Below are 21,845 nucleotides of genomic sequence, written 5' to 3'. Positions count from 1 at the left end.
CCTAGTATTTTTTTAAAAGCGTAAACAGACACTCCATATCTATCTTTTCCACGCCACTCATTATTTTGTATCTCTTATCATATCAACCCTCAGCCGCCTTTTCTCCAAGCTGAAGAGCCCCAGCTGCTTTAGCCTTCCTCATAGGAAAGTCTCCCATCCCCTTAATCATCTTTGTCGCTGTTCTCTGCACCTTTTCCAATTCCACTATATCTTTTTTGAGGTGCGGCGACCAGAATTGAACACAATACTCTAGGTGCGGTCCGCACCATGGACCGATACAGTGGCATATAATATCCTCATTTTGTTTTCCATCCCTTTCCTAATAATACCTAACATTCTATTTGCTTTCTTAGCCGCAGCAGCACACTGAGCAGAAGATTTCAACGTATCATCAATGATGACTCCAAGGTCCGTTTCTCGTTCCATCACTCCTAACGCTGACCTTGCATGACGTAGCTATAGTTTGGATTCCTCTTTCCCACATGCATCACTTTGCACTTGCTCACATTGAACACCATCTGCCATTTAGACGCCCAGTCTCCTAGTCTCGCAATATCTTCTTGCAACTTTTCACAATCTTCCCCGCAATTTGACGACCTTAAACAACTTTGTGACATCAGCAATTTGATAACTTCGCTAGTTACCCCCACCTCCAGGTCATTTATGAAAATGTTAAAAAGCAACGGTCCCAGCACAGATCCCTGAGGGACCCCACGAACTACCCTTCTCCATTGTGAATAGTGACCTTTAACCCTACTCTCTGTTTTCCTATCTTTCAAACCAGTTTTTAATCATAATAATACACTACCTCCGATCCCATGACTCTCTAACTTCCTCTGGAGCCTTTCATGAGGGATTTTGTCAAAACGCTTTCTGAAAATCCAGATACACAATATCCACTGGCTCACCTTTCTCGACATGTTTGTTTACCCCTTCAAAGAATGCAGTAGATTGGTGAGGCAAGACTTCCCTTCACTAAATCCATGCTGACTTTGTCCTCATCAGTCCATGCTTTAGATTGTGCTCTGTTATCTTGTTCTTAATGATAGTCTCTATCATTTTGGCCGGCACCGACGTCAGACTCACCGGTCTATAATTCCCCGGATCTCCCCTGGAACCTTTCTTAAAAATCGGCGTTACATTAGCGACCTGCCAACCTTCCTTTACGACGCTCGATTTTAAGGTTAAATTACATATCACAACAGTAGCTCCTTAAGCAGGTGCTGGAACTGAACCAAAAACTCCTGCAAAGGAAGGTTTAATTCTGACCTCTAAATCCCAAATCTTCTCAACTAGCTGGTTTTTAGGTGCTGGAACTGAACCAAAAACTCCTGCAAAGGAAGGGTTTAATTCTGACCTCTAAATCCCAAATCTTCTCAACTAGCTGGTTTTTAGGTGAGCTACCTGATAATCTCTTTAAATTTTAATGCTTATTGCTTAATAATTTTAATTAGCACTGTGAAACCTCTCTCTCTTCTGGCTTTCTTTCTGTTCCTGCCAAACTCTAATAGAGAGGAACTGCTATAATTATTGGGAATATTTAGACTTAGTTAAAAGGAAAGTTAGCAATATCTAGGGCAGTTTTTAAAAGTTAAAGCAATTGAAAATTCTTGCTCAGACTGGACCATTTGGGTCCATTCAACTAGAGCATTCCCTTGATAACAGCACTTAGCTGACACTTTGGAACTTATAATCCCACCCTCCCACCCCACAACCCACCCACCCCAGGGTTTGCCACTCATTTATAGACAAACCAAACCTCATTAACTTTACTCAATCATACACAGGCAGTCTTGTAGGCTGTTACTCCAACATAGTACACCTGTTCATACCCATTCAACCAATCAGGATGACTTTTATTCTCTGCAATAATTGTGATGCTTTAGTTTCAAGGCCAATCATCTGGAGACTTAAAGCTTGTCCTATCTGTCTTCAGCTATCTACTTTAAAACAAGAGCTCTGTAAAGTAATGCAAGAATTAAATGCAATTAAAGCAACTTATAGGACTGTGCAGAATCATAACTTCTCACCACTGCCTCAAAGAATAAAACCACATAAGAACAGATGGTTCACAGTAGGCTCAGGCAGACTTCATCATGTGACACAGAAGCATCCACCCGCACAAGTGTTACCACTACAAAATTCTTTTGCTCCACTACAGCACTGTGATGTTCCTGAAAATAAAACTGAAGCGGAAAAAAAGAAAAAGCAAGGAAGGGGGAACAAAAAATATGAGAAGGTACCCAAAGAGAAAACACCCTCACAAATCACTAAACCAAAACACATACTAGGAAATGTACATGGAAAGCAATGACCACAAATGCTCGCAGTCTAAGCAATAAAATTCATGACCTTCAAGCCCTGATTTTGGAGGCTGACTTGGACATAGTTGCAGTCACAGAGACATGGCTCAATGGTTCCCATGAATGGGATGTAAACATACCAGGCTATAATCTTTTAGGAAGGATAGAGAGGGACATATAGGTGGAGGAGTAGCTCTGTATGTGAGAAATGATATCGCAGGCGACTGAAATGACAGGGAACTGGGGAAAGGAAGAAGCGATATGGATCACCTTATAAAGAGAGGATAGAACCTTGGTCCACGTGGGTGTTGTCTATAGACCCCCGACACAATTGGAAGAACTAGATAAAAATCTGATCGCTGATATTCAAAAGTTGGGGAAGAAAAGAGAGGTGCTGTTGTTGGGAGATTTTAATCTGCCGGATGTAGATTGGAAGGTTCCGTCTGCAAAATCGGAAAGAAGTAGAGAGATTGTGGATGCTTTCCAAAGTGCTCTGCTCAGACAAATGGTGAACGAACCCACGAGGGAGGGAGCCACGTTGGATCTGGTGCTCACGAATGGGGATAGTGTGTCAAATGTCCAAGTGGCTGTGCACCTGGGAAACAGTGACCATCAAACGGTTTGTTTTGATGTAACGGCTCATGTGGATGGCGGCCACTCTAAACTCAAAGTCCTGGATTTCAAGCGAGCTGACTTTAACAAAATGGGAGAATACCTGAGGAAGGAGCTGATGGGCTGGGAGGACATACGAGAAGTGGAAGGACAGTGGTCCAGGCTAAAAGAAGTAATAAACAGGGCCACAGACCTTTATGTAAGGAGAGTAAATAAAAGCAAGAGAAAAAAGGAAACCGATATGGTTCTCAAAAGCAGTGGCTGAGAAAATAAAGATTAAAGAGTTAGCGTTCCAGAAATATAGAAAATCTCAAGAGGAGGAACACGGGAGGAATACCGGATGAAACTGAAAGAAGCCAAGAGAGAGGTACGTCTGGCGAAGGCGCAAGCAGAAGAACAAATGGCTAGAAATGTAAGGAGAGGAGACAAAAACTTCTTCAGGTATATTAGTGAAAGGAGAAAGACTATAAAGGGAATTGTGAGACTAAAAGATACAACAAAACGCTATGTAGAAAATGATGAAGAAAAAGCCAATTTGCTAAATAGATACTTTTGTTCTGTTTTCACTGAAGAAAACCCTGGGGAAGGACCGAGAGGGACTGGCAAAAGTACACCTGAAAATGAGGTGGATAGAGCACCGTTCACAGAAGAGAATGTGTATCAACAACTTGGAAAGCTAAAGGTGGACAAAGCCATGGGGCCAGACGGGATCCACCCCAGAATACTGAGGGAGCTCAGAGAGGTTCTGGCGGGTCCTCTTAAAGACAGGAGAGGTTCCGAGGGATTGGAGAACGGCGGAAGTGGTCCCTCTTCACAAAAGTGGTGATAGGGAAGAAGCTGGAAACTACAGGCCGGTAAGCCTCACTTCGGTTATTGGAAAAGTAATGGAAGCCATGCTGAAGGAATTTCCTGGAAACCATAAGTTGCAAGATCCGAGACAACATGGTTTCACCAAAGGGAAATCGTGCCAAACGAATCTCATTGAATTCTTTGACTGGGTGACAGGAGAATTAAATCAAGGACGTGCTATGGACGTCATCTACTTAGATTTCAGCAAGGCTTTCGACACGGTTCCTCACAGGAGGCTCTTAAATAAACTAGACGGCCTGAAGATAGGACCCGAAGTGGTGAACTGGATTAGGAACTGGTTGACGGACAGACGCCAGAGGGTGGTGGTGAATGGAGTTCGCTCGGAGGAGGGAAAGGTGAGTAGTGGAGTGCCTCAGGGATCGGTGCTGGGGCCGATTCTGTTCAATATATTTGTGAGTGACATTGCCGAAGGGTTACAAGGTAAAGTTTGCCTTTTTGCGGATGACACCAAGATTTCCAACAGAGTGGACACCCCGGAGGGTGTGGAAAACATGAAAAAAGATCTGAAGAAGCTAGAAGAATGGTCCTAGACGTTTGGCAATTACAATTCAATGCGAAGAAATGCAAAGTGATGCACTTGGGGAGTAGAAATCCAAGGGAGACGTATGTGTTAGGCGGGGAGAGTCTGATAGGTACGGACGGGGAGAGGGATCTTGGGGTGATAGTATCTGAGGACCTGAAGGCGACGAAACAGTGCGACAAGGCGGTGGCAGTAGCTAGAAGATTGATAGGCTGTTTAGAGAGAGGAGTGACCAGCAGAAGAAAGGAGGTTTTAATTTCCCTGTAATAAGACGTTGGTGAGGCCCACCTGGAGTATTGTGTTCAGTTTTGGAGGCCGTATCTTGCGAAGGATGTTAAAAAAAATGAAGCGGTGCAAAGAAAAGCTACGAGGATGGTATGGGATTTACGTTCCAAGACGTATGAAGAGAGGCTTGCTGACCTGAACATGTACACCCTGGAGGAAAGGAGGAACAGGGGTGATATGATACAGACATTCAAATATTTGAAAGGTATTAATCCGCAAACAAATCTTTTCCGGAGATGGGAAGGCGGTAGAACGAGAGGACATGAAATGAGATTGAAGGGGGGCAGACTTAAGAAAGATATCAGGAAGTATTTTTTCACGGAAAGGGTGGTGGACGCTTGGAATGCCCTCCCGCGGGAGGTGGTGGAGATGAAAACGGTAACGGAGTTCAAACATGCGTGGGATATGCATTAGAGGAATCCTGTGCAGAAGGAATGGATCCTCAGAAGCTTAGCTGAAATTGGGTGACGGAGCAGTTGGGGGGAAGAGGGGGGTGGTGGTTGGGAGGCGAGGATAGGGGAGGGCAGACTTATACAGTCTGTACCAGAGCCGGTGATGGGTGGCGGGACTGGTGGTTGGGAGGCGGGAAATACTGCTGGGCAGACTTATATGGTCTGTGCCCTGAAAAGGACAGGTACAAATTCAAGGTAAGGTATACACATATGAGTTTGTCTTGGGCAGACTGGATGGACCATGCAGGTCTTTTTCTGCCGTCATCTACTATGTTACTATGTAAGCTCATTTTTTTAGTTCCATCACTACCCTGGGATGAATGCCATCCGGCCCAGGAGATTTCCTACTCTTTAGTTTGCAGAACTGCCCCATTACATCCTCCAGGTTTACAGAGATTTCATTAAGTTTCTCCGACTCATCAGCCTCGAATACCCTGTCTGGCACCGGTATCCCAACCAAATCTTCCTTGGTGAAGACCGAGGCAAAGAACTCATTTAATCTTTCCGCTATTTCTTTATCTTCCCTGAGTGCCCCTTTTACTTCCCGGTCATCCAGTGGCCCAACTGATTCTTTTGCCGGGGTTTCTGCTTTTTATATACCTGAAAAAAAGTTTAATATGTGTTTTTTGCCTCTACCCGCTATTTTCCTTTCAAAGTCCTTAGCCTTTCTCATCAGCGCTTTGCATCTGATTTGACATTCCTTATGCCACTTTTTATTATCTTCAGTCTGTTCTTTCTTCCATTTCTGAAGGATTCTCTTTTGTTCCAATAGCCTCCTTCACCTCTCTTTTAACCACGCCGGTTGTCGTTTGTCTTCTGCCCTCCGTTACTGATACATGGAATATATTTGGCCTGGGCCACCAGGATGGTGTTTTGAACAGCATCCACGCCTGTTGTAGGTTTTTTTACCCTATCCTTCGCTCCTCTTAAGTTCTTTTTTTACCAATCTCATTTATCATAGCTCCCTTTTCTAAAGTTAAACACCAACATATTTGACTTCCGTTGTCTACTTTTTTGAAAGCAGATTCAAAGCTGATCATAATATAATCACTGTTATCAAGCAGCCCCCGCAACCGTTACCTCCCGTACCAGATCATGTGCTCCGCAAATGACTAGATCTAGAATTTTATCTTCTCTCGTCTGCTCCTGTACCAGCTGCTTCATGAAGCAGCCCTTGATTTCATCGAGGAATTTTACCTCCTTGGCGTGCCCCGATGCTACATTAACCCAGTCTATATTGGGGTAATTGAAATCGCCCATTATTATCGTGTTACCCATTTTATTAGCGTCCCTAATTTCCTTTAAACATGACTGTGTCCGTCTACTCATCCTGGTCGGGCTCCTACCACCGTCCTTTTCCCCTTGACACATGGAATTTCGATCCATAATGATTCCAAAAGGTTGTTTCCTGTAAAATTTTCAGTATATTTGATTCAATGCCCTCGTTAATATACAATGCTACTCCTCCCCCAATCCGGTCCACTCTATCACTGCGATACAATTCTCTCATCTTATGTCTTAGGCTCCTAGCGTTTGCATAAAGACACTTAAAGTTATTCCTAGTCACATTATGTTGATTACTTGACAGTATGATTTACTATCTTCTGCCTGATTTTTATTATTTCTGTTTACAGACGAATCTATTACGGTTGCCTTTGCAACCTCACAATCAGGGACCCCTATCCTCCCTATTTGGGCAATATCTTTACAAGATACCTCATTCCAAACCATACGCTGTTGTGCGACTGTCGGCCTTCCCCTCGTTTTCTAGTTTAAAAGTTGCTCAATTTCTTTTTTTAAATGCCGATGCCAGCAGCCTGGACCCATCCCAGTCAAGGTGGAGCCCATCCTTTCAGAATAGGCTCCCCCTTCCCCAGAGTGTTGCCCAGTTCCTAACAAACCTAAAACCCTCCTCCTTGCACCATCGTGTCATCCACACATTGAGACTCCGGAGCTCTGCCTGTGTCTTGGGCCCTGCGTGTGGAACGGGTAGCATTTCTGAATCTATAGCTGAATCTATAGCTCCTTACCAGTGCTACCCTAGAGGATCTGGGTTTGAGCTTTCTACCTAAGAGCCAAAATGTGGCTTCCAGAACCTCTCCCACATTTTCCTACGTCATTGGTACCTACATGTACCAAGACAGCTGGCTCATACCCAGCACTATCAAAAATTCCGTCTAGGTGACGCATGAGGTCCGCCACCTTCGCACCAGGCAGGCAAGTCACCAGGCGATCCTCATGTCCACCAGCCACCCAGCTATCTATATGCCTAATGATTGACTCACCTATTACAACAGCTGTCCCTATCCTTTCCCTCCCGTGCAGCACTGGGAGACACATCCTCGGTGCAAGAGGATAGTACATCCTCTGGTGGGCAGGTCTTGGGTACAGGAGAACTTCCTACGTCACCATCTGGCGGTCCTCCCTCCTCCAAGGTAGTACAGAGGCCATGTGACTGGCGGTGGGACCTCTGTACATCATCCCTGTAGGAGACACTCAATGAAAATTGCATAGAATTACTTTTTAAAAGGAGGAATTATTTTTTCACTTGAATAGTTAAGCTTAATCTTTGGAACGCCTTGCCAGAGGATGTAGTAATGGCGGTTAGTGTATCTGGGTTTTTAAAAAGTCTGGACAAGTTCCTCGAGAAAAAGTCCATTGTTGTTGAGATGGACATGGGGGAAGCCACTGCTTGCCCTGAGATTGGTAGAATAGAATGGTTCTACTAATAGTTGTTTCTGCCAGGTACTTTGACCTGGATTTACTGGGCTAGATGGACATTGGTCTGACCCAGTATGGCTCTTTTTATGTTCTTAAACGTGGGTCTCTGTATGAAGGCTTTCCCAACCAATAAGAGCTACTTGCCATACCAGCCAATGAGATGCCGCTTTCATTCCCAGAAAGGAGCGTTTCATTGGCCAGAAAGCAGCTTCTCATTGCCTGCCAGGAAGAAAAGAAAGAAGAGGTATTTTTAATGGGGATTTTGCTGCCTGCAAACCTTAGGTGTCAAGTCCAATTTTTTTTTTTGTTGTCGTGATCTGGTTCCTGGGGTTTATTCCAGCTCTGCCATAATGTGTTGTTTGGATTTGTTTACTGCTGTTTGTCTTTTGGGTATGTTTGGCTTATATTCTTGCTGTACACTGCCTTGGATACATTTCTTCAAAAGGGTGCTAAATAACTTTGAAATATTTTCTTTATATAAGTGCTCACCTTAGATCATCTTAATGTTTTTACAATTTTTAAAAGGGCATCAGGAGGGAAACAAAAACTGTTTGAGAACTTAGCATTAGGGAGAAAATGAAAGAGATCGTGTAGGTACTGAGTATATGGCACCAGAATGAAGCATGAAAAAGAGGGAAATGATCTATACTAGCATTAGTATTTTTTTTTATATATATACGAGCATTCAAAATGGACAAGTAGTGAAAAGTGAATGCAGAATTAATTTTAATTTTTTTTGTTATGAATTTTCCTATTTACCATAGTAGGCAAGGTATGTGAAATTACCATGTCAGAGGAGAAAAGAATGAAATGAAATTAAAGTTCTATGAAACTTCTTCTCTTTACAGGGTTACTTTGTGATTTACTGTGGTCTGATCCAGATAAAGATGTGCAAGGATGGGGTGAGAATGATCGTGGAGTCTCTTTCACTTTTGGTGCTGATGTTGTCAGCAAGTTCCTGAATAGACATGATCTAGACTTGATTTGTCGAGCTCATCAGGTAAGAAATTCTGTGGTTCTACTTTCTGAATCTATAGCTCCTTACCATCTTAACCCTACAGGATTCTTCCATCTCACTCATACTGGTGTATATTCATATTGCTGAACTTGCTGGAAGTAGGACTTTACCAAAATAGAAATGTGGCCAGCATAACCTTGTTACCATATTTTGAATTTGATGCTTGTGCTGCTTCAAAAAAAAACAAAAAAAAACCAAACACTTAATTATCATGTATATCCCAGTATTTCAAAGTATGTTGGCAAGTGGTCTTAAATCAGTAGTAATTTTTTAATTTATTGTAATAGAAATTTCTCCGAGGACAAGCAGGCTGCTTGTTCTCACTGATGGGTGACGTCCACGGCAGCCCCTCCAATCGGAACACTTTCTAGCAAAGTCCTTTGCTAGTCCTCGCGCGCCGATGCGCACACGCGCATGCGCGGCCGTCTTCCCGCCCAAACCGGTTCGTACCGGCCAGTCTTCTTTGTCCGCGCTCGGTACGGTCGTGTTCGCCGTTCACCGCCCCCAAAGTTGACCTCGCGCGTACGTTTTTTTCGACTTCGTTCTACAAAAAAAAAAAAAAAAAAGGTGTCGGAAGGAGACCTTTATGGTTTTCTCCCTTCCCGTACTTCTAGTTTTGCCCCGGTAAGTTTTCTTTCGTCGTCGGGGTAGGCCCTATTTAGGCCTCGGTCGAAGTTTTTCTTCCCCCTGTTTTTGTGGTGCCATTTTCGCCATTCGAGTTTTGATCTCGCCGGCGCGATTTTTCCGCCCATGACATCGAAGTCTTCCAGCGGCTTCAAGAAGTGCACGCAGTGCGCCCGGGTAATCTCGCTCACTGACAGGCACGCGTCGTGTCTTCAGTGTCTGGGGCTGGGCACCGCCCTCAGGCCTGTAGTCTGTGTTCTCTTTTGCAAAAGCGGACTCAGGTAGCGAGATTAGCCCAGTGGAACGTTTGTTCTCGGCTCTTCGTCGGCATCGGGAGTATCGACTGCTTCGACGTCGTCGGCGCCCGGACCTTCATCCTCACCCCCGATTGCATCGAGTGCATCGAGGCATCGACCCTCTGCATCGGGGCGACATCGGAGGGCTGCGTCGGCGTCGGTGGTATCGAGACCTCCTCGTCTGCTGATGTCGTCGGACGGTGGTGCTTCGTCTGGAGTGCAGGTGAGGGCTGTCCATTCCCCTGCTGGTGGCGGTGAGCCTTCGGGTGGGTCTCCCCCTACCCTGAGGGCTCCTGCGGTACAGCCCCCCCCCCGAGACCGACCTTCTTCGGCCTCGGCCCCGAGGAAGAGACGGCTGGATTCTACGTCCTCCTCGTCGGTGCAGGGAAGCTCCGGTGACGTGCTTCGTTCCAAAAAATCGAAGAAGCATCGTCACCGGTCCCCTTCCCGTGTTGGCACCGAGAGCTCTGGGTCGCCGAGGGAGTCGGCACCCAGTAAGCATCGGCACCGAGAGGACCGCTCGCCCTCTGTTCAAGAGGTATCGATGCGCTCCCCTTTGGACAGCCCGGAACTGCCTCCACGCCCGATACAGGTTCTGACATCGACTCCTGCATCGGCTTCCATGTCTTTTTCTACAGCCGCTCTGCACGAGAGCCTCCGGGCCGTTCTCCCAGAGATCCTGGGAGAGCTGTTGCGCCCTACCCCTCCGGTACCGGGGGTGCTTGCGCCACCGGTACTGTCGAGCGAGGCGCCGGCTGGCCCATTGTCCGGGGTGAGGTCTCCGACATCGGTGCCGCTTGCGGTACCGAGTGCGGTAGCCTCCCAGGAAGGCTCCCCGACCACGTCGGCGGAGGGAGCTTCGCCGGTGCGGGCGAGGGAGTCTACCTCTCAACGCTCCCACCATGGCCGTGGTTCCACAGAGTCGAGCCGGGCACGGTTGCAGACACAGGTCCGTGAACTTGTGTCTGACACCGATGGTGAGGCCTCGTGGGAAGAGGAAGAGGACATCAGATATTTCTCTGACGAGGAGTCTGAGGGTCTTCCTTCTGATCCCACTCCCTCTCCTGAAAGGCAGCTTTCCTCCTCCTGAGAGCCTGTCTTTCGCTTCCTTGGTCCGGGAGATGTCTACGGCCATCCCCTTCCCGGTGGTTGTGGAGGACGAGCCCAGGGCTGAAATGTTTGAGCTCCTGGACTATCCTTCTCCACCTAAGGAAGCGTCCACAGTACCCATGCATCATGTCCTCAAAAGACATTGCTGGCGAACTGGACCAAGCCTCTAGTAATCCCCACATTCCCAAGAAGATCGAGTCCCAGTACCGGATCCATGGGGACCCAGAGCTGATGCGCCCTCAGTTGCCTCATGACTCTGGAGTTGTGGATTTGGCCCTAAAGAAGGCCAAGAGTTCTAGGGAGCATGCTTCGGCGCCCCCGGGCAAGGACTCTAGAACCTTGGACTCCTTTGGGAGGAAGGCCTACCATTCTTCTATGCTCGTGGCCAAGATTCAGTCCTACCAGCTCTACACGAGCATACACATGCGGAACAATGTGCGGCAGTTGGCGGGCTTGGTGGACAAGCTCCCCCCTGAGCAAGCCAAGCCATTTCAGGAGGTGGTCAGGCAGCTGAAGGCGTGCAGAAAATTCCTGGCCAGAGGGGTGTATGACACCTTTGATGTTGCGTCCAGGGCCGCTGCTCAAGGTGTGGTGATGCGCAGACTCTCATGGCTGCATGCCTCCGACCTGGAGAATAGAATCCAGCAGCGGATTGCGGACATCGCCTTGCCGTGCGGATAATATTTTGGAGAAAAAGTCGAGCAGGTGGTAGAGCAGCTCCACCAGCGGGACACCGCATTCGACAAGTTCTCCCGCCGGCAGCCTTCAGCCTCTACCTCTACAGGTAGAAGATTTTTGGGGGGAAGGAAGACTGTTCCCTACTCTTCTGGCAAGCGTAGGTACAATCCTCCTTCTCGACAGCCTGCGGCCCAGGCTAAGCCCCAGCACGCTCACTCTCGTCAGCAGCGTGCGCCTCAGCAAGGCCCCTCGGCTCCCCAGCAAAAGCAAGGGACGAGCTTTTGACTGGCTCCAGCAGAGCATAGCCGGCATCCAAGTGTCAGTGCCGGGCAACCTGCCAGTCGGAGGGAGGTTGAAAGCTTTTCACCTAAGGTGGCCTCTCATAACCTCCGATCAGTGGGTTCTCCAAATAGTCCGGCAAGGATACACCCTCAATTTGGCCTCAAAACCTCCAAATTGCCCACCGGGAGCTTAATCTTACAGCTTCCAACACAAGCAGGTACTTGCAGAGGAACTCTCCGCCCTTCTCAGCGCCAATGCGGTCGAGCCCGTGCCATCCGGGCAAGAAGGGCTGGGATTCTATTCCAGGTACTTCCTTGTGGAAAAGAAAACAGGGGGGATGCGTCCCATCCTAGACCTAAGGGCCCTGAACAAATATCTGGTCAAAGAAAAGTTCAGGATGCTTTCCCTGGGCACCCTTCTTCCCATGATTCAGGAAAACGTTGGCTATGCTCTCTGGACTTGAAGGACGCCTACACGCACATCCCGATACTGCCAGCTCACAGACAGTATCTGCGATTTCAGCTGGGCACACGTCACTTCCAGTACTGTGTGCTACCCTTTGGGCTCGCCTCTGCGCCCAGAGTGTTCACGAAGTGCTTGGCTGTAGTAGCAGCGGCACTTCGCAGACTTGGGGGTACACATGTTCCCATATCTCGACGATTGGCTGGTGAAGAACACATCCGAGGCAGGAGCCCTGCAGTCCATGCAGATGACTATTCGCCTCCTGGAGCTACTGGGGTTTGTGATAAATTATCCAAAGTCCCATCTTCTCCCAGTGCAGAAACTCGAATTCATAGGAGCTCTGCTGGATTCTCGGACGGCTCGCGCCTATCTCCCAGCGACGAGAGCCAACAACTTGTTGTCCCTCGTCTCGCGGGTGCGAGCGTCCCAGCAGGTCACAGCTCGGCAGATGTTGAGATTGCTGGGCCACATGGCCTCCACAGTTCATGTGACTCCCATGGCCCGCCTTCACATGAGATCTGCTCAATGGACCCTAGCTTCCCAGTGGTTTCAGGCTGCTGGGGATCTAGAAGACGTGATCCACCTGTCCACGAGTTTTCTCAAATCCCTGTATTGGTGGACGATTTGGTCCAATTTGACTCTGGGACGTCCTTTCCAAATTCCTCAGCCACAAAAAATGCTGACCACGGATGCGTCTCTCCTGGGGTGGGGAGCTCATGTCGATGGGCTTCACACCCAAGGAAGCTGGTCCCTCCAGGAACGCGATCTGCAGATCAATCTTCTGGAGTTACGAGCGATCTGGAACGCTCTGAAGGCTTTCAGAGATCGGCTGTCCCACCAAATTATCCAAATTCAGACAGACAACCAGGTTGCCATGTATTACGTCAACAAGCAGGGGGGCACCGGATCTCGCCCCCTGTGTCAGGAAGCCGTCAGCATGTGGCTCTGGGCTCGCCGTCACGGCATGGTGCTCCAAGCCACATATCTGGCAGGCGTAAACAACAGTCTGGCCGACAGGTTGAGCAGGATTATGCAACCTCACGAGTGGTCGCTCAATCCCGGTAGTGCGACAGATCTTCCAGGTGTGGGGCACCCCCTTGGTGGATCTCTTCGCATCTCGAGCCAACCACAAAGTCCCTCAGTTCTGTTCCAGGCTTCAGGCCCACGGCAGACTGGCATCGGATGCCTTCCTCCTGGACTGGGGGGAGGGTCTGCTGTATGCTTATCCTCCTATACCTCTGGTGGGGAAGACTTTGTTGAAACTCAAGCAAGACCGAGGCACCATGATTCTGATTGCTCCTTTTTGGCCACGTCAGATCTGGTTCCCTCTTCTTCTGGAGTTGTCCTCCGAAGAACCGTGGAGATTGGAGTGTTTTCCGACCCTCATCACAGGATGAAGGGGCGCTTCTGCATCCCAACCTCCGGTCCCTGGCTCTCACGGCCTGGATGTTGAGAGCGTAGACTTTGCCTCTTTGGGTCTGTCAGAGGTGTCTCCCGTATCTTGCTTGCTTCCAGGAAAGATTCCACTAAGAGGAGTTACTTCTTTCTGTGGAGGAGGTTTGCTGTCTGGTGTGACAGCAAGGCCCTAGATCCTCGCTCTTGTCCTACACAGACCCTGCTTGAATACCTTCTGCACTTGTCTGAGTCTGGTCTCAGAGACCAACTCTGTAAGGATTCACCTTAGCGCAATCAGTGCATACCATTACTGTGTGGAAGGTAAGCCGATCTCAGGACAGCCTTTAGTTGTTCGCTTCATGAGAGGTTTTGCTTTTGTCAAAGCCCCCTGTCAAGCCTCCTACAGTGTCATGGGATCTTAATGTCGTTCTCACCCAGCTGATGAAACCTCCTTTTGAGCCACTGAACTCCTGCCATCTGAAGTACTTGACTTGGAAGGTCATTTTCTTGGTGGCAGTTACTTCAGCTCGTAGAGTCAGTGAGCTTCAGGCCCTGGTAGCCCAGGCCCCTTACACCAAATTTCATCATAACAGAGTAGTCCTCCGCACTCACCCTAAGTTCTTGCCAAGGTTGTGTCGGAGTTCCATCTGAACCAGTCAATTGTCTTGCCAACATTCTTTCCCCGTCCTCATTCCTGCCCTGCTGAACGTCAGCTGCACACATTGGACGGCAAGAGAGCATTGGCCTTCTAACCTGGAGCGGACACAAGCCCAACAGACAGTCCGCCCAATTGTTTGTTTCTTTGATCCAACAGGAGGGGAGGTGGCTGTGGGAAAACGCACCATATCCAATTGGCTAGCAGATTGCATTTCCTTCACTTACGCCCAGGCTGGGCTGGCTCTTGAGGGTCATGTCACGGCTCATAATTTAGAGCCTGGCAGCGTCGGTAGCCCACTTGAAGTCAGCCACTATTGAAGAGATTTGCAAAGCTGCGACGTGGTCATCTGTCCACACATTCACATCTCATTACTGCCTGCAGCAGGATACCCGACGCGACAGTCGTTTGGTCAGTCAGTGCTTCAGAATCTGTTCGGGGTTTAGAATCCAACTCCACCCCCCTAGGCCCATGTTTGTTCTGTTCCAGGCTGCACTCTCAGTTAGGTGGTAAATTTTTTAGGTCAATCTCAGTCATGTCTTCGCCGTTGCGAGGCCCAATTGACCATGGTTGTTGTTTTGAGTGAGCCTGGGGGTAAGGGATAACCCCATCAGTGAGAACAAGCAGCCTGCTTGTCCTCGGAGAAAGCCGAATGCTACATACCTGTAGAAGGTATTCTCCGAGGACAGCAGGCTGATTGTTCTCACAAACCCGCCCCGCCTCCCCTTTGGAGTTGTGTCTTCCCTTCTCTTTGTCTTGCTACATATGAGACTGGCCGGCATGAGCCGGTTCAGGCGGGAAGAACGGCCGCGCATGCGCGGTGCGCATCGGCGCGCGAGGACTAGCAAAGGACTTTGCTAGAAAGTGTTCCGATTGGAGGGGGCTGGCCGTGGACGTCACCCATCAGTGAGAACAATCAGCCCTGCTGTCCTCGGAGAATACCTTCTACAGGTATGTAGCATTCGCTTTCTCCAAGGACAAGCAGACTAATGTATCCTTACACATGAGTGATGTCATCTGACGGATCCCGGTGCAGATGCTGCCAGCATAGTATCTCTTAAGAGACTTCTGGCAGCGTCCCACCGTGCATGCACAAGTGTTTTCCTGCCCGACACGTGAGTGCAGGACTTTCATGCTTTGTTTTCTCCACAGACCATGGAGGTCACATTCGTGTGAGCTCCCGCTCAATGCTTATTACCAGTTTTCTGTTTTCTGAGCCAGATATTTTGCTTATTTTTCTTTTCCTTTAAGGTTTCCTTTCAGTTTGCAGATCTAAAGCCCGATTAGACCAAGCACCAGCCTCAATTTGAGACAAGCCTCTTTTTAGTCTCACAGTTCAGCTCGTTGATTTGGCTGTGGGTCTTTCCAGTGGCTTCACAAGTGCACCCAGTGTAGTCGGGCTGATTGATTTCTGTCACGGACCCTCACAATTGGTGCTTAGAGTGCCTTGGGCCTGAGCATGACTTTTCTAACTGCACTCTTGTTAAAAATGTAGAAAAGAGCACAGCACCATGTGGTCCAACAGGAGAAATGTTTGGGCTCATCTAAGTTTGGTCCATTGACGTCGACATCGGAAGCAACCTTAGTGGCTACCAGGAATGCATCAGGAAGTCAGAGGAGACTTTGAAAAGATTGCGTTGGAGACAAAAAACACATAGTAAAATCTTTTTTAGGTATATAAGAAGCAAAAAGCCGTCAAAAGAATCAGTGGGACTGCTAGATGACAAAGGGGTAAAAGGAACACTCAGGGAAGACAAAGCCATAGCAGAGAGATTAAATGAATTCAGACTTCTACAGTCTATGCCCCGAAAATGGCAAGGATAAATCAAGGTCATGTATACATATAAAGTAGCACATATGAGTTTATCTTGTTGGGCAGACTGGATGGACCATACAGGTCTTTGTATGCCGTTATCTACTGTGTTACTATGATCTTCACCAAGGAAGATGTGGGAGAGATACCGGTGCCAGAAATGGTATTCAATGCTGATGAGTTGGAGAAGCTGAATCAAATCTCTGTAAACATGGAAGATGTGATTGGACAATTTGACAAATTGAAGAGTAGCAAATCGCCAGGACTAGATGGTATACATCCCAGAGTACTGATAGAATTGAAAAATGAACTTGCAGAACTATTATTAGTAATATGCAGCATAATTAAGCATGGTACCGGAAAGATTGGAGGGTGGCCACACCGATTTTTAAAAGGATTCTAGAGGTGATCCGGGAAATTATAGACAGGTGAGCCTGATGTCGGTGCCAAGGAAAATGGTGGAGACTATTTAAAGAACAAATTACAGAGCATATGCATAAGCATGAATTATAAAAACAAGCCAACATGGATTTAGTGAAGGGAAATCTTGCCTCACCAATTTATACATTTCTTTGAAGGGGTGAACAAACATGTATAAAGGTGAACCAATCGATATTGTGTATCAGGGTTTTCAAAATGTATTTGACAAAGTACCTCATGAGAGTCTCCAGAGGAAATTGGAAAGTCATGGGATAGGAGGTAGTGTTCTATCGTGGATTAAAAACTGGTTAAAAGATAGAAAACAGAGAGTAAGGCTAAATGGTCAGTGTTCCCAATGGAGAAAGGTAGATAGTGGGGTTCTGCAGGGGTCTGTACTGGGACCACTGCTTTTTAACATATTTATAAATGATGTAGAGATGGGAGTAACTAGTGAGGTAATTAAATTTGCTGATGACACAAAGTTATTCAAAGTTGTTAAATCGCAAGAGGATTGTGAAAAATTATAAGAGGACCTTACCAGACTGGGCATCCAAATGGCAGATGATGTTTACTGTGAGCAAGTGCAAAGTGATGCACGTGGGAAAGCGGAACCTGGACTATAGCTATGTTTTGCAAGGTTCTCCATTAGGACAGATCAGGAAAAGGGATCTAGGTATAATCGTTGAAACCCTCTGCTCAGTGTGGAGCGGTGGCTAAGAAAGCAAATAGAATGTTAGATATTATTAGGAAAGGAATGGAAAACAAAAATGAGGACGTTAAATGCCTTTATATCACTTCATGGTGTGAATGCACCTCGAGTACTGTGTGCAGTTCTGGTCACCATATCTCAAGAAAGATATAGTGGAATTAAAAAAGGTACAGAGATGGGTGACAAAAATGATAAAGGGAATGGGAAAACTTCCCTATGAGGAAAGGCTAAAGTGGCTATGGCTCTTCAGCTTGGCGAAAAGATGCCTGAGGGGGAGGTATGATAGGGGTCTATAAAATAATGAGTGGAGTGGAACTGATAGACATGAATCCCTTGTTTACTGTTTCCAAAAATGCTAGGACTAGGGGGTATGCAATGAAGCTACAAAGTAGTAATTTTAAAACAAATTGGAGAAAATATTTCTTTACTCAACGTGTAATTAAACTCTGGAATTTGTTGCTAGAGAAAATCCACTGCTTATTTCTAGGATGAGCACTGTTTTGGAATCTTGCCAGGTATTTGTGACCTGGGTTGGCAACTGTTGGAAACAGGATACTGGACTTGATGGACCTTTGGTCTGTCCTAGTATGCCAAACGCTTATGTTCTTAAGATCATCTCCACTTCTCTCGACTAGGCACTGATAGCAGGCTCAGGCACCAATCATCAGATCCAATACAGAGGATAAATTTGAATTTGACATTTGTCCTCTTCGGCACTGAGGGGCTGTGCTGTCATCCATCGGGCAAAATCCAAGCTGCATTGGCATCAGTCTTCGAGGCATTATGCCAGGAGATTCGGGACATTGGCATCGCTGGTACTGGCATTGGCACTGGGGAGGACTGCTCTCCCGCTGTCATTGCGGTGCTGAAGCCCCAAGTCACATGCAGCCGGAACCCTGCTTGCGATTCAGCACCACAGTCTCTGCAGGCTGTCTCCATACTGACACTGGCCCCAGCCTTACTAATACCTGTTCTTGGTGAACAGATGCGGGCATGTTACTGTTGCAAAGTGCTCAGGCATCGAAGGTGCTTGCACCCACTGCAGCAGCATCCCAGACTGACTTGGAGGCCCATGACTCATCTATGGAGTGGCTCCCGACACCAATGCCTCAATGGGCGTTAGCATCAGCCCATTCATTGCGGCTGGACATTGGGAGAGGAAGCTATCCCAGAGTCGAAGAGTGGACATCTGCCTCGGCACCCAGCATATAGGCTTGTACAGTCTTCCAGTAGACCAAGGCAGGGGCGCACTCGGACTTCTCTTGATGAATATTTTGTTGAGTCTGATTTGAACTGTTCACGGCTGGCTGAGGAGGATCCAGAATACTTATTGGAGGAGAGGTCTTTTCTTCACTGGTTTTGCTAAGGAAATAGAGCAAGCCATTCCATTTAATGTTAGGTGGAGGATGGGCCAAGAGCAGAATTGTGTTTTTGTTTTTTTTCCTGTTTCTAGACTGATTCTCCACCTCGAGATGCTGTGATGTGTGCCTCTTCACGGTGTTTTGAGGGATGCACAGATGAAGAATTGGGAGACCCCTCTCTCTGTGTATGTTGTGCCAAAGAAGTTGGATTCTAGGTATAGAATCCAGAAGGCTCCCAAATTCGAAAATGCCCACTTGACGCATCATTCTATTGTGGTCGAATCCGCCCTCAAAAGAGCCAGGAGTTCCAGGACTCATGCCTCGGCACCCCCAGGCAGAGATGCCTGAACCATGGATTCTTTTGGTAGGGAATTTATCAGGCCTTGATGCTCATTTCCCACATGTAGTCCTACCTGCTCTATACTAGCATCTACTTGAAGAGCTTACTGCAAAGTGTACTGCAAAGTGTACTTGACTTCACAGACACTCTTACAGGAGCAGGCTGCAGAGCTTCACTAGCTCACCAATAAACAGAACGACTGCCAGAAGTATCTGGCCAGGGGCACCTTTGATATTGCATCCAGACTCTGCATAAGGTGTGGGGTGCATGGACTTGCATGGTTTTGTGTCTCTGACCTTGAACCTGTAGTTGAGGAGAGGTTAGCGATGTACCAGCCTGGGGACACAACCTTTTTGGGGGACAAAGTGGAGGAGGTCGCTGATAAGAAAACATACTGATATCATTAAGTTGCTCTCCCGGTCGGCTCCTTCTGCATCCTCCACTACTTGGAGATATTTTGGTGGACCCAGAAGGGGAGCCTGCTACTCCAAAGGTGTGGGTTCACTCCTTCCTCCCAACCTCAACAGTAGGCCCAGGGCCCGCCAGCAACATCATCTGAAGTTCCAACCTGCACCCCAGTCAAAAGTTAGGACTAGCTTTTGACTGGCTCGAGGAGACAGAGCCCGCCATTAAGTTCACCTTGTACAGCCTTCTGGTAGGAGGGAGGCTGAATTTTTTTTTTTTTTCATGAAAGGTGGCCCCTTATAACCTCAGACCAGTGGGTTCTTCAGATAGTGCTGAGCTCTCGATTGACGACAAATCTCCTCCAATTTGCCCACCAAGAGTGTTATTTCTATCTGCTCAGCACAAAGAGGTACTCTCAGAAGAACTCTCCTCCCTCCTCAAGGCCAGTGCAGTTGAACCTGTGCCACCAGGGGAAGAAAGGAAGGGATTCTATTCCAGGTACTTCTTGTGCCCAAAAAGATGGGGGGATTTTGTCCCATCCTAGACCTAAGGGCCCTGAACAATTCCTGGTCAAGGAAAAAGTTAAGAATGATGTCCATGGGGCACTCTTCTCCCCATGATCCAGGTACACGACTGGCTATGTTCTCTGGACCTAAAGACGCCTACAACCACATTTAGAGACTTCGTCGCAGGAAGTATCTTAGATTTCACACAGGAAAACATTGGTACCATCCTGCCATTTGGCCTCGTGTCAGCTTTCAGATTATTCACCAAATGTCTAGCAGTAGTAGCAGCATTTGTACGCAGGCTGAGTGAATGTTTCCCTATCTGGATGATTGGTTACTTAAGTGCACATCGCAGGAGGGGGCCTCTGAGTCAATGCACCTTAACTATTTGAGTGTTGGTGTTGCTAGGTTTTGTTAAAACTATCCTAAGTGTCACCTTATCTCGGTCCAGTGATTTGGAGTATTTAGAAGCCCTGCTAGATTCATTGCAGGCTCGGGCTTTGCTTCCACAAGCTAGAGCGGAGACCTTATCAATGCCCACCTTGCAGATCCAAGCCAGCAAGCAAGTAAGTTACAGCTTGGCAAATGTTGAGATTGATGGGCCACATGGCCTCAACAGTGCATGGCACGTCTGCACTTGAGAGAAGCCCAGCGGACCCTGGCTTCCCAGTGGTCTCAGGCTGCTATGAACCTAGTAAATGTCATCCAAATTTTTCCAGTGTTGACTCATGCTCTTTCTGGTGGACAATTGGACTGCCATTCCAAATTCTACCTCCTCGGAAAGTGCTTACAACAAATGCATCCAGCCTGGAATGCAGAGCAAATGTAGATGTGTGTCATACCCAAAGGATTTGGTTTGCTTAGGAAACAAACCTTCATATCAATTTCCTAGAGCTGAGAGCCATTTTGAATGTTCTAAAGGCTTTCAGAGATTGACTGCAAAACCAAATTCTCATCCAAATGGACAAGCAGATTACAATGTTTTATGTAAACAAACGGGGGGGGGGAGGGGGTATGGGATCTTACCCCTTGTGTCAGGTAGCAGGGATGGACCGCCAAGCCACATACCTTCCAGGAAAGGACAACTGCCTGGAAGACAGACTGAACAGAGTTTTGTAACCTTGTGAGTGGTCTCTCAATATGGACAAGGAGGAGTAGCCTAATGGTTAGTTCAGCAGAGATCCTGGGAAACTGGGTTCAGTTCCCACTGTATCTCCTTGTGACCTGGGCAAGTCACTTAACCCTCCATTTCCCCAGGTATACAAACTTAGATTGTGAGCCCACTAGGAACAGAGAACCTGCATATAATGTATACAGCACTGTGTACATCTAGTAGCGCTATAGAAATGATGAGTAGTAGGTAGCCTACAAGATTTTCATAGAGTGGGTCCACCTCCTCAGTGGATCTTTTTGTTGCTCATCTCAACAGAGTTCCTCTGTTTGGGTTCAGGCTCAGATCACACGGCAGACCAGTGTCAGATGCCTTTCTCCTGCATTAGAGCAGGGTCTCTTGTATTCATATCCTCCAATACCACTTATTGAGAAGACTTTGCTGAAATTCAAGCAGGACCAAGGAACTATAATCCTAATTATATGCCTTACTGACCAGGACAGATCTGGTTCCCTCTTCTGTTTTCCTTCGAAGATACGTGGAGATCGGACTGCTCTCCGACCCTCATCACAGAGAACAAGGGTTATCTTCTGTATCCCAACGTTCAATTCCTGGTCCTCACAGCTTTGATATTGAGAGCATAGAATTTGGAACCCAGAGGATGTCTCCTGAATGTAGCTGGCTTGTGAGAGTGAGAGCTTAGATCCCCTCACTTGTCCTACACAAAAACTGTTTGAATTCTACCTCCAACTCTTTGAGTCTTAAACCAGCTCTGTAAGGGTTCATATCAGTGCGATTAGTGCTTTATCACCATGTAGGAGGTAAGCCCATCTCTGTACAGCCTCTAGTTCACTTCATGAGAGGTTTTGTATTGACAGAGCCCCCAGTCAAACCTCC

The 21,845-nt window shown here is 47.4% G+C and overlaps 1 protein-coding gene across 1 annotated transcript in view; it reads left to right on the top strand.

Annotated features, from left to right (window-relative positions):
* The window catches only part of PPP1CB (protein phosphatase 1 catalytic subunit beta), a 112,083-nt gene that overhangs the window by 69,533 nt on the left and 20,705 nt on the right, over positions 1-21,845 (top strand). Inside the window, exon 6 of the mRNA XM_030196381.1 lies at positions 8,612-8,763. Coding sequence (XP_030052241.1) covers positions 8,612-8,763 — 152 coding nt within the window. The remainder of the gene's footprint in view (positions 1-8,611; positions 8,764-21,845) is intronic.

The sequence above is a fragment of the Microcaecilia unicolor genome, chromosome 3, assembly GCF_901765095.1.
Source record: "Microcaecilia unicolor chromosome 3, aMicUni1.1, whole genome shotgun sequence".
Lineage (NCBI taxonomy): Eukaryota > Metazoa > Chordata > Amphibia > Gymnophiona > Siphonopidae > Microcaecilia > Microcaecilia unicolor.
The sequence above is the reverse complement of the archived record's forward strand: the minus strand, read 5'-3'. Positions and strand labels throughout refer to the sequence as shown.